Here is a 12,870-nt window from a genome sequence, read left to right as displayed (position 1 = left end):
ATTGTAATTTATGTTATTTTCCCACAAAAACCAATAAAAACAAAAAATTTGATTTTAGAAAAAAAGGCCGGTTTTTTATTAAAATTAGTATTTTATGGTCCTTACAATTTTGAACAAAATGGTACAGATCCCATTTCTGTAAAAATTGCAGTTCAAAAGTTATTGTAACTTATATTAAGTTACTTCCCATAAAAACCCAATAAAACAAAAAATATCGTATTTTAGGTAAAAAGCCGGTTTTGATTAAAATTAATGTGTTATGGTCCTTATAATTCTAAACAAAAATAGTGCAACTCCCCATTGCTGTAACAATGACGGTTCAAAAGTTATTGCAACTTTTGTGATTCATCCCAATAGAATATCATAGTTACTCCCACCGCTTGCCCATGATAAAAGTTGTTTACAAGCGTATGGGAGAAAGTATGTGTCAGTTTGCTGATACTGTTTATTTTAAATTGTTACTATTATTTTATTTATGCAAAATCAAACATGTTTAATTTTTTTTTTTTTACAAATGTAAAATCTTATAATCTCCAGTAAACTAATTTAATTTTAAATTTTAAACTAATTTAATTTTAAATTTAAACTAATTTAGCTTCCAAACAGATTAAAAGCAGATCATACACATTTTAAAACAAGTAGTTCTGCATTTATGGGCCCCTTAGAGGTTGTTAAAACCAAAGGTGAGGGAGGAGGAAGTAGATGGGGAGTGAAAGGACATATGAAATGCTTGGGGCTGATTTAATAGCAAGCCGGTCCCCCTGCGATGCCAAAGCCACCAAGATATTGGAAAGTAGATTTATTACCCTAAATACAATTTTATCAGCTCTTATTTTGGCACGTACCACAGATAATGCAGGGGTTGGTCATCCTATATTATGGCTGTAATAAATCTTACTGTTCCGTTAACAAACTTGAACAATCCAGTACATTAGAAGATAAAATAGCTTGTAAATTTGTAAATCTACTTTTTTAGCTGATATCTTAAATATGGGAATAACATGGTTAGTAAAAAAAGGAATAATATTACTTTGTTACTTTAAATGGATATCCACTGTAGTTTTACTTATAAGAAAACTAAATTTATGTATAAAAGTGTTAAAAACACCAGAGGTAAAATAAAATGGCTGAATTGGTTTTAAACCTTGTAAAATTTTGCAAATGTTACAAGGTATCGTCAATAATAATCATAATATGCTTGACAATCAAGCAAGACATCCAAATTTAATTGTAAGTTGAACAGCTTTAAAAAGTACCTACATGGCTTAAAAATTGTTTACCTCCTTAGTAAGCTCATTTGTTCTATTAGCAAAAAACTATCAGATTGAAAGGTCTTTGCCTTTATTGCTTGACTAAAGTATCAATTATTATTATTATCTATACTTATTTAATACGCAAGCAGGTTTTTTGTGACAATTACTCCTCCGAAACTACTGAACCGATTGACATGTTTTTGGTGTCATTGGAAAGAGCGTAACGTGAAGTTGTGCAGGAAACTTTCTTTTTAGGGAAATAATTAGAGAGTGAGGCCTGGGTGCCTTTTAAAGTTTCGTATTTCTCCATAAGATTAACATGGGAAACAAATATTGTTATGAAACTCCAGCTGTTGTCAGAAATGCTGTTCTGCTATTTAATTTAAATTGTTTACAAGGAAAGTTGTTTCTTGGTGCCATGTGATCAATGAATTATAGTTTTGCATATATTTTAAATCATATACACTATATAAAATGATAATACTGTAATACAGTACTTTAAGAGATCTTAATTTAAATAATCACTAAGCAGGATTGAACCTTTGCCTATATGTTTCCTGGTAAGTGTGTTGTAACTGTTTCTCATAGTATATTATAGTATCAGTAAAACCGAATTATTCTTTTCTACATTCTCACCCCGTAGCGAAGCACGGGCAGGGCAACTAGTACCAAATTATTCCTCACATCAGTTCATATGTTAGCATAATTATTTTTTAAAGCTAAAATTATCAACTACACTAGTGTACATTTGAAATGGTATTAAGTTTTTTGTCATTATGAATAGAATTTTTTTTAACTAGCACTGACAACAACTTGCTTAAGTATTGAGGACATATGACAAGATGGGAAATTTGAGCGAGTTTCAAAGTCCGGCTTTTATTTACACTTTTCCATTTTAAGTGTTTTTTTTTTTACAGTGTGCAAAAGTTATTATTTGAGGATCAGGTGTAAAGAGGCATTAGTGGAAGGTGGCTCAGGTTTGAGCTGTTTATTTATAGCTAGCTAAACTGCCTAACTAGAAAAACACTTCTTTAATTTATATCCTTAATAGCTGTACAATTATTGTTATATGTGTTCTGCAATGATCCATGAAATTGTATTTATTATTACCTTAAATATAGGCTGAACACTAACCATGAGTTAGTGTTTGGTAAACGAGTAAAAAAGAAAAGAAGTAGTTAGGAAAGAAGGAAGGTTCTGAGGAAACATACTCATGGGACAACCGTGCGCTTTCAGCTCTCATACATTTTGCCGGAAATATACTTATGACAAGCAAGGAAGAGCCCAAGTGGCGAGCACTGTGCGGAAATTCCTATCGCACAGGGTCTTCCTCCACCGTGAGCATTGTAGTATATGAGGGCAAGGGGGGTGGTTTGGATTTTGCCCTAAGACACTAGCTATGTTATACAAAATTTAAGTGTAACATTAAATGTTTCCTCTGTACCTTCCTTCTCTGAATGAATGGTAGAGGTGTAACATCATTGAACCTTTATTTCGGTAAGGAAAATTTGATTTATTTTTTTTTCTACAAATGCTGCTCCATCTTTTTTTTAGGTTTGTGTATTAACTTTGTTTTGTTTTGGGTACTTTCCCACCAAAACTACATTAAAACTTCACTAATTGTGATAGAAAATACATAATAACTTCCTGAATAACAAATACTGATTTACCATATTGTTGTGATATTAAGAAGAATTAGGGGAGAAACGTGAGGGTCCTAGTTTTTCAGTACTTCGACTTCTACCTCCAAAGTGTAAAACTTACAAAAACAACTACAACTAAGGAAAAGAATTCTTTCCCTACCTGAATTAGGTTGTCCTCCACTGTTAGGTCGAGCCGAGGGGAAGTTGTCTCGGGCCTCCACCTCCAGAGCGTACGCACCTTGCTTCTCACGATCAAACACCACTTTTGTAAATATCTCGCCCGTTTGTAAATTAATTTCAAAAAAGTCTTTTCCCTCATTTCGCGGCGAATCCACGACATAATACGTAACCTGGAAAGAAGAAAAGATATTTAATACAAAAGCCTTGTAAATCTGTATACAAGTATTACACATGGTGGAAGCATTGATTTTGTTGTAAATAATTTAAAGAATAAGAATCAAAGAAAGTGTGTTAATGAAAAATATATAAATAATAAAAGAGGCAGTCAAATTAAAATCTTTGTGACACGCACCAGTATTACTCCATACACACATATTCCATGAGTTGTACGTGACAAAACAGTTTCAAAGAATTCCTAAGTGGCATTTTATAGTTTTCTTCTTAAAAACTGAAATTCCAGACCAACTAATATATTTCATAAAATTCAATTGCCAAACAGTTGTTTAAACTATTAGCCAAGATATATGTACTGCATTGAAAAATAACCCTCAGAAAACTAAACTTCCGTTTGCTTAAGTAGAAAACACCCTCGGCCTATTGTGAATGAAGAATAGACGTCCTTCTTCCGAAGAATAGGAGCCTTTCTATTCACAAGGCTCATAAAAAGAGATTGATAGAGCACATTGAAACTGCAACATTAAATTTGAATGGGTAAAAGGGTGAATTGGTGGCAAATTATGGACAAAAAGTCTAATATGAAATTTAGTTTGATTGTCTTTTTATTTCCATAATGAGGTAATTTTTTTATCTGAAACATCATTTACATAACTGTACATGTAGGTATGTCTTGTCAAACTTTTCCCTTTGTTGTTTTTTTTCTTTGGCTCCTACAAGCATTACTTAAATATTTTACCAAAGAACATTTAGTCCACGATTATTGATTCCTAACGTTTTTTACAACAACTTATACCACCCAAATCTATACATGAGTTTTATTATTCCATTGTGTGAAGATTTACCAAAACAAAGATTGTCACTTTACATGTTTTCTTTCTTTGATTTAAGTGTTTTGCAGTTAACTTCAAACCTGTTTTGACCATCTAAGAAAGAGATCATTTATTTTTCTAAGATTCAACATACCTGATTGTTGGGGAACGTTCCGTCCTTGTCTATCGCATTGACCTGTGTAACCTTCGTTCCGATCGGTTCCCCTTCCAACACAGTTTCTTGTTCTCGCTCCGTGAACAACGGAATTTCGTCATTTACGTCCTCCAGCATAATATACACGGTGGCTTCCGAAGCCAGTTGCTGGGCTCCGTTGTTCTGTAACAGAAAAAACAAAATTGTTAAAAACTTTGTTTGCCCTGTGTTCAAATTGATTAATAAAAAACTCCTGAAGCAACCATGATGTGATTATGATATTTTAATAGGTGGCGAATCACTAGAGCTGTTTTAAGACTTTGGCCTTAAGGAGGGAAGTCATGAAATCAATTATATAGTGAGGTTAACTTTCATACATCTAGTTTTCAATATTTAGGTACATTCCAAAAGTTTACATAAGTCTTAATATTGAGGAACTTATTTTTGGTTTAGGAGTCGTCACCAGCAATATTTGCGCTAAAAGAAAAAAACATACCATTATTAACTGGTATGTCTGTGCAAATTCAATTAGTACCTTTTTTTGTTCAAACTTAAACCTAGAACTTTTCTTGAGCCGTGACTAATTCCACCGGGCGAATGTCACGACTCATATTCAATGGTTCAAGTGTTTTTTTTATAGTAGGCTAGTTTAGTGTGTCGATTTGTTATTGCCCACGACCCCGAACAAGGCTGTGAGTTTTGTTCTTATTACTCTTTTTCCGCCAGCAACTCATAGGTTGTGTGGCGTTGCTCGACTCCGGGTCGGCTCTTTTTGGTTATCCGATTTCATCTTAAAGTTTGTGGCATGGTTTTAATGTTAATTGCCCCTATTTGGTTCAAGAGGAGACAAACGTCGACCATGGAATAAATTTATCGCGCCACGCGCGCCTTTTGGGGCCTGTGAGGAGGACATGAAGCAGACCCGAGCTATTTTGGTGGAGAGGAAGTTTGTTTCGCCTTGCTGTCTCTGGGATTATGGCCTACCTCTCCGTTCTGCTCGTTTTCCCCTCCCGTGCTGCTCGCCTAGGAGATGGACCTTCTACCAAGAAATTTCAGTTTCATAAAACATATGTGTAAAGAATTCAATTTATCTAAAACTAAACAATTGTATTTGCTCTTTTTTAGGACGAATAGCCACATTTATGTGTTTCATCCCATTACATCAGGCAAAGCCACAACATTTATTTCAAAGCTTCATTCATCATATTTTAAGAATCAATAAAACATAAATCAAAAGTTGGCAAAAATACAAAAGTAGGCAGACTAAAGAAGGGAATCTTTAAAAAAGACTGATGATTGAAGAAGATTGTCTGTTTCAGAATTTGTCTTCTCAAAATTGAGACAAGAAAAGGAGGAGAATACATGATCTTCAGAATAAAAGTAATTGGAACCTGGTACAGTTATAATCGAAGGGCTTCACTTCTGCTTTTACCTAAATTTAATTTAATGTTAAATACTACCTATAACTTGTTTTTATTGAGACATGAAACTGTAACGAAATGGGATGTCAACTTCCAGCAACGGGTCTTAAAAGTGTTTACAAATCATCCTATCAGCCTGATCATCCTAACTGACTGTCTCTACCTTCGGAAATATTTGTGCAGGAAACAATCCCCGTGAATGTAAAACGACCGATATAAATGAAAGAAGTGAACTTATCAGTGCAAGACGCGAGTCGATTCAGCCACCATGTTACCATCAACACATGACACGATTACTGCTAAAGCCTGAATATGACACTAGTGCTTCCAGAAAGATTCAACAAATTACTTAAGCACAAGTGGGCTACAGGCGGAAACTACCATCCCTCAAAATACTGTGAGAAAACTAAACTAAACCAAAATCTATCTTGAGTTGAAAGCTTCCACAAATGTTTGTAAAATAAACCAAACAAGTTCTGATGGGTGTGCATTTATATTAAGCCTGAATTTCTAACAATCTTTGTTACTGTCTAGTGAAGTGAATGAGTGATTAGTTTGCATTTAGTACATTCTCAGAGAAGTAAGGTACAGAGGAAACATTCAATGGTGCACTAATGTGATGTCTAGCACTAGTCCCTTGTGTCTAGGGTGAAGTCCAACACCACCCCCCTAGCCCTCATGTTCTACAACCAACGCTCACAGTAGACGAAAACTCTGTGTGTGATAGGAATTTCCGCACAATGCTCGCAATTTGGGCTCTTCCTTGCTCGTCACACGGCACAACAGAGCTGAAAGCGCACGGTCGTCTCATAAGGTTGTTTTCTTTTTACCTTACTTCTCTATGGTACATTTAACTGGTTGAACCTACCTCTACTCGTATCGTCAAGTTGTATTCCTTTATAGTTTCATAGTCCAGTGGATGGTTGACCTTTATATCCGCCCAAGTAAACCCGTTGTCTGACCTCTGTTGAAGGTAGAACGTGTGGAACTTGTTGGTCTGTGCTGTAGATCCGGGCATCAAGCGATAGAAAACTGTTGGATTTCCTTCTATACCAGAGCTGTCAAATACATGAATATATTTTATTTCCTTCCTAGAGTAAATATGGACAAACACTGTGTATTTTTAACATAAAAACTAATAAACTTTTTTAAATTAAATAAAGTTTTAAAGATTAAAGTTTTAAATAAAGCTACAATTATTAAAGTTAACTACAGTTTTTAGTGAATTGAACTAATAATGATTAATAAGTTATAAAAATTCAAAACATGTTTGGAATTGTATTTTCACACATTAGCAAGTGCACGCCATGCAAGAAAAGATTTCAAAATGTCTCAAATATTACGTAAAAAATATTTTTATACTTAAATTACGTACACTGATAAACTGACTACAAAATTAAAAAATACTATTTAAAATAGCTATCATGCCACAAAAAGTTGTATAGCCACATCACAAAAACACAAAAAACAAAACACAGTTGAAACACCACCAAAATGAATATTAAACCCCTGTTACCTTTTCAATCCTAAAGAGAGCTTATTATTTCATCAATTCTGTTACAGTATAAGCATAAAAAGTGTGAAGTTATGTGGGCTTTACAAACACAATGTAAGTTAGATTCCGATCAATGATTTGTCTAAAGCTGAATAAGAATAGAGAGTCTACAACTAAATATTTATCAGGAGCTATGGATTGCAAGTTTCTTTAATTGGGATGAACACAACATAAAAAAAATGTTGTTCATTGATGCTTTACTTTCTTAAATTCAGAACAGTGGCCCAATAAATGTGTTGTCAGTTTGGTGCTTGTAAGGGAGAGCAGGCTCTATTTTATACCAATTTTTCTGTTACCTTTCTCTAAGAGGTTATTTTAGTAATAATTAGTTATAAAACAATCCTTAATGTTATATTTTACACTAGGAAAAGGGATTTTTTTAACTTATCTTGGTAACTAAACAAAAAAATCATTTTCATCACAAAGAAATAGCTACACAAATAAAAAATGTTTTTGTAATTTTAATTCTCTAAATCTAAACCACAGCTACAATGATACCAACATTAAATGCGAAATTGCAAAGCGTTCAAAATATAATTAATTTTGGCTAGAGAAATTTATCCTTAATTTTGACATGTTGGCATTTAACATTTAACAGTTAAATTAAACTTGAACCAGGCCTAAGGCTTTTGACTTGAGATTGATTGTATTTTTTTACTTATTATTCAGGAAAATTGAAACATTTTTTGTTTAATTTTGATAGAGAAAAACAAATAACTTAAATTAAAAGTAAATACACGCAACAGTATAGGCAAAGACAAGTAAAAGTAATAAAATTCTTTCCTCAAGATTATTATTATTTTTATCTTAATAATATTTTGGCAAATGTTTTAAAAGTGACCTGGACCGTAGTGCTACCTTCACCGCGCAGCAGTGGCCTAGCCTACAGTGGCTCACACATGGGAAAGTTCTAACAACCAAATGTTATCAATCAAGTATTTATGTGATTCTGTTGTTTCTGTACAAATATGTTTATATAAATATAAAATATTGTTAGATAAAAATTTGTTTTAATATTTTAGAACGTAACTAACTGTGGTTGTTGCACTCGTACCATATGGAGCCACTACATCAACTAATGGAAGAAGGGTGGCTCGGCCCCACACCTACGTGCTACGGTGTGGAGCCGACGCGGCGTGCACAACTCAACGACTCCGTAGTGCCGTGCAGGGTCAGTCGAAAGGCACAAGGCAAATAAAACGACATTCAGACAGACCTGGCCTTCACGGACACTACTCTAGCCCCGACGGGCATGTTTTCTTTTATGTAGATCGGGCCGTATACCACGTGGTCCCAAACTGGCGGGTTGTTCGCCCGATCCACCACATCGATTTGGACCTCGACAGTTCGCGACAAGGGAGGATAGCCCTTATCCTCAGCCTTCGCCTCCAGCTTGTAAGTTTCTCGCTAATTGAAAACACCAGGATCGGGTCAAGGGGGTAGAAACACACAATGTCACGTCGTAGTTGACGTCATACTTACAACTTACAGACTAGATATAATGAACCGAAGGGCAACATTGCGTTGACCCTCGGTTGCGGACAGACCCTGGGTGATACAAACCTCGCCTTTACCGCCGTCACAACTGTACCCACTGTGACATTTTCTTTGATGTGAATGGGGCCGTAAACGCTCATGTCCCAGAGAGGCGGCTTATTGTTCCGGTCAACAACGTCTAATTCCACGTCGACGTCGGCGCTCGACGGAGGTTCGCCTTTGTCCGAGGCCTTCACACGCAGACGATACCTTTCCCGCTACATCAAACATTTCCGTCAAGGATAGGGAACAACACAACAGAACAAAATGGAAATAATCAGAGAACCAAAATGTAGACAAGAGATGTAAACTTTACTTACGTTCGCCTCAAAAACACACATCCTCTGTTCGGTTGTCGGTAGCATAGCTCAAGAAAAATTTCTGAAAACATCTATGTGATTTTAGTATCTTTTTTACACTAGAAACCCAGGTTTCAATGAGCCACTAACCTAATTAGAATTATTCTTAAAAACTCCTGATGTGTTTAAAAATGTTCATTTCGGAAACAGTAAAACATGGTCAATAATTACATTTTTTTATATTTTATTTTAATTAACCTTTCAATAACTTACCTTCTTGCTAAGAAGACTCTGATCTAATACTATGTTTAAAATAAATGTAAAGATATCTAAAATATGTAAAACCATACCAACATTATGTAGCAACTGAAGGTTATTTTTTATTTGTATGAGGTATTTTAAATCACCTCATGTATAAATGCCAAATGTTCATTGTTAAAAATGCATGATTAATTGATGTAGTCTAATAGCCCTTGTAAAATTAATTAATTATTATGAGATTTCTTACCAAGTTAAAACCACAAAATCTATATTTTTTTGTCTGATATTATTAACCTTGTTTTATTAAGAGTGTTAACACAAAAAAGTAACTTGAAAAGTATGGTTCATCGTTTATTCCTTAATTAATTCATCTTATGTTTTTAAAAGTGATAACAACAATAGACACACAACATAAATGTATATTTCCACTGATTATACTCACAAAACTCGCTTGTAGAACTGAAGAACTTGAAGCTGGTAGCATTTACAAACATGATTACAAATGGTGAATTAGCCTTTATTTGCTTACACATAAAGACATATATAAAGATAAGTTGGATCATTTTCTCTTTTCTATAGTGATTTTTTAGTATCTACTCCCAATTGCACGTGAATACTCAAAAATTCCGTCAAATGCACTGAAAAGATTTTTCCAGTGTTTATAGAACTCTTAGGCCAATGCCAGATTACTCAATTGAAAAAATGTTAAGAAAGTTCAATAACATCAACCACGAGATTGTTGGTATGGTTTTACTATTATTACTAGACATGGACTCCAAGTCTATTATTGACTCACCAACCCTGATTAGTGGTTCTCTATTACTATAGTAAACAAGAGTTTATTATACTCAGTATCATTTCCACACTGGTTTCAAACTCATATTCTTAAAACATCAACACTTAGATTAATCGCTTTAGTATATGAGACCGGTGGGCCCAGGGACGAAAGACATTTAAGTTTCTGGGGGTGAAAGGAAGAAAAAATCCCTCGCAAAGAAGGGAGGGAGGGGGGTGTAAGTCTCTCTTGGACCCATAGTGCATCACATGCAAACCACCTGACTTAAATGTGTGGAATAAAATGTTGTTTTAATAGCCATTTATACCTGTTATAACTTCTTCCATTCAGCAATGATTGTGGGTTTGTGAAAGAAATTTTACTACAAATACATGTTAATTGTCCATTTTATTTTGTTTGTTTAGGAATTGCTTCAAAATAAAAAGTAGGAACATGCGTACTAATAGGCAGTTGTTATCAATTATTAAAATTAATTACTTGGATATTTTTTTATCACTATTAGAAACAAGGATCAATTTCCACTAAAAACTTAATCATGGTGAATAATTAGATGTAATGGTATTTCAACTTCTGAAAAATTAGGAACCAAGACATCCAATTAAAATAAGGTAAACACTGGAAATGGACATTTTAAAAAAAGGTTTAAAATTAATAAAAATCATAATAATTATTTTGGGATCTCTAAATAATGTTTTAAAGGTGTAAACCAACCACACAAATCTACTTTTGAACATTAACTTACATAACTTGATAAATGATTTACTAACATGAGTTTTTTGTAATTTTATATGCACACTAAGTCATATAATCACATACCTTATTAAATAACTTAACACTGGAATTTTTTAAATTGTCATTTCTAGCAAAATGCTAATGTTTTGCTTATTTTCACAACACTATTGGTGCTATTGGCTTGATTGGGACTATTTTATGATGCTACGAGAAGAATGTTCTGTGGATATCAACAGAATATTGGACCAAAACAAGATTGTTGTTCTACAAGGTGTACCACTCATTATAAAACAGCTTTTGGTACAAGTATAATACGTCAGGGAATAAAGATACTGTAAAACGGTAGCTTTTAATGTCAAAGACGCTTGAATAGGATGGAGTTTAGGGACAAAATTATTAGCTTACAGCAATGGTTACAGAATATTTTAATAGTTATAAACAAATAAAAATATTGACAAATCACGGATCTACCTTGACTCATGACTTTGCAAACTCACTTACCAATATCAGGAATAAGGTTATCAAATACAGTAACTTGAGCTATGCTACCACAACCTTTGCCACTTACAGGGCTAGTATGTACTTCACTACTCAACATGTTTACTGAAAAATGGAAACACCTACTTACTGGAAAACATCCCTTGTGAAGAATTTTTCGATTGCATAATCAGAACAGAAATGTGCAGTTAAATAACAAAACAAAGAAACAAAGATACCAAAATCCAGGAGGACTCGGGAATAATAACACATTACAGGCAGCACATGCAGTTAATCGGGATGCAATTGATGAAAACAAAACAAATAAAACCTCGGGAAGGAGTGGGGTAGGCGTTGGAAAAAATACGGAAACGTCAAATGGAGATCCCGTTTCCAAAAATGAAAAAGCTGGCTAACGTCTCGCCGGACTGAGGTCGCTGCCCCACACACAGGAGAAAAAATGTCACAAGAACCAGTAATATCAGAGATCGCAAAAACTGCCTCTGATACTACAAAACTGCAACCAGAGCCATCTGCAAAATGGAACTCTCAAAATCAGTCAAAAGTGTCAAGTACAAAAACCAGGTGTCTGCCCGTACAAAAGTACAAAAATACTTACACCTTTGCTGGAAAAAGTGGCACAAAAAATTAGACACCACAAAAGTCACAAACCACAAAAAGACAATGACAGTAAAATATCTTCGGGGTAAAAACTGACCCCGAAGACAAAAATGTACGTGTGCTGAGCCATGAAAAATTTATGGCGAACATTTGGAGGAATGGCAAACCAAAGAGTGCAGTTTGGATTACATTGTGCTCTTCAGACGACAGTGAAAATAGTTGAAAGTAGAAAAGTGCCGTAGAAACCAAACAGAGTGACACCTCCTCGCTAACGGAAACAAAGTGTGCGTCAACCAAACCACTGGAAAAAGCTGACTCTTCAAATGCACACAAATTATTTTGTTGTTTATTGTTTTAAACATGTTCACCTTATTGGCAACTGTCCTCATGAGAAGTATTTGTTCTCTGTTTTAAGAGGGCTTATTTTATTTTATTTTACGCTTCTTTTTGTTCTTTATAAACGGACATTACCATAAAATCTTGATAACTAAGTTAGGTAAAACCTTATTGGAGAACTGATCGTTTAAAATTACTAATCATTCACTAGAAAACCAATATTTCCTAATTAAAATATATGTTTTAAACTATTCTCTCTACAATGAGGAGGCAAAATAATAAAATAAACCCTCAAAAATGTATTAAAAAGGTTCAATAGAAAATTGGAAGAAACAATTTCACAAAATGATCGGTGTAGAATAAAAGTAAATAAATTTCAACATCAAATGGCTTTGATAAGTGGTTAAGTTTTTTTAATCCGTTACAGAAACAAAGCATCATCAAAGCTTGGTTTATTCAATATTCAATTTTAAAAAATTTTAGGATAAAAATTTGTTGTGGTTATTCTTCCATTATGTCACAACATAGAATATTATGTACACAATTTGACGATCCACAGCAGAAAATGTCGATGCTACGTTGACCCCTGAAGAGATTACAAAGTATAAATTGTAAAAGTT

The 12,870-nt window shown here is 34.0% G+C and overlaps 1 protein-coding gene across 6 annotated transcripts in view; it reads right to left on the bottom strand.

The window, feature by feature from the left end:
- The window catches only part of LOC129000963 (neural-cadherin), a 477,113-nt gene that overhangs the window by 274,415 nt on the left and 189,828 nt on the right, over positions 1-12,870 (bottom strand). For 5 of the 6 annotated variants that reach the window (XM_054428065.1, XM_054428066.1, XM_054428062.1 and 2 more), the window contains 4 exons: positions 8,409-8,599; positions 6,506-6,695; positions 4,217-4,399; positions 3,057-3,246 (listed from right to left, as the gene is read on the bottom strand). In XM_054428065.1, coding sequence (XP_054284040.1) covers positions 3,057-3,246; positions 4,217-4,399; positions 6,506-6,695; positions 8,409-8,599 — 754 coding nt within the window. Of the gene's footprint in view, positions 1-3,056; positions 3,247-4,216; positions 4,400-6,505; positions 6,696-8,408; positions 8,600-8,755; positions 8,947-12,870 lie in introns of all 6 variants that reach the window. The other variant, XM_054428064.1, reaches the window with a different exon arrangement.

The sequence above is a fragment of the Macrosteles quadrilineatus genome, unplaced genomic scaffold, assembly GCF_028750875.1.
Source record: "Macrosteles quadrilineatus isolate MER2022 unplaced genomic scaffold, UCM_ALF_1.0 Scaffold_8__2_contigs__length_117827958, whole genome shotgun sequence".
NCBI lineage: Eukaryota > Metazoa > Arthropoda > Insecta > Hemiptera > Cicadellidae > Macrosteles > Macrosteles quadrilineatus.
The sequence above is the reverse complement of the archived record's forward strand: the minus strand, read 5'-3'. Positions and strand labels throughout refer to the sequence as shown.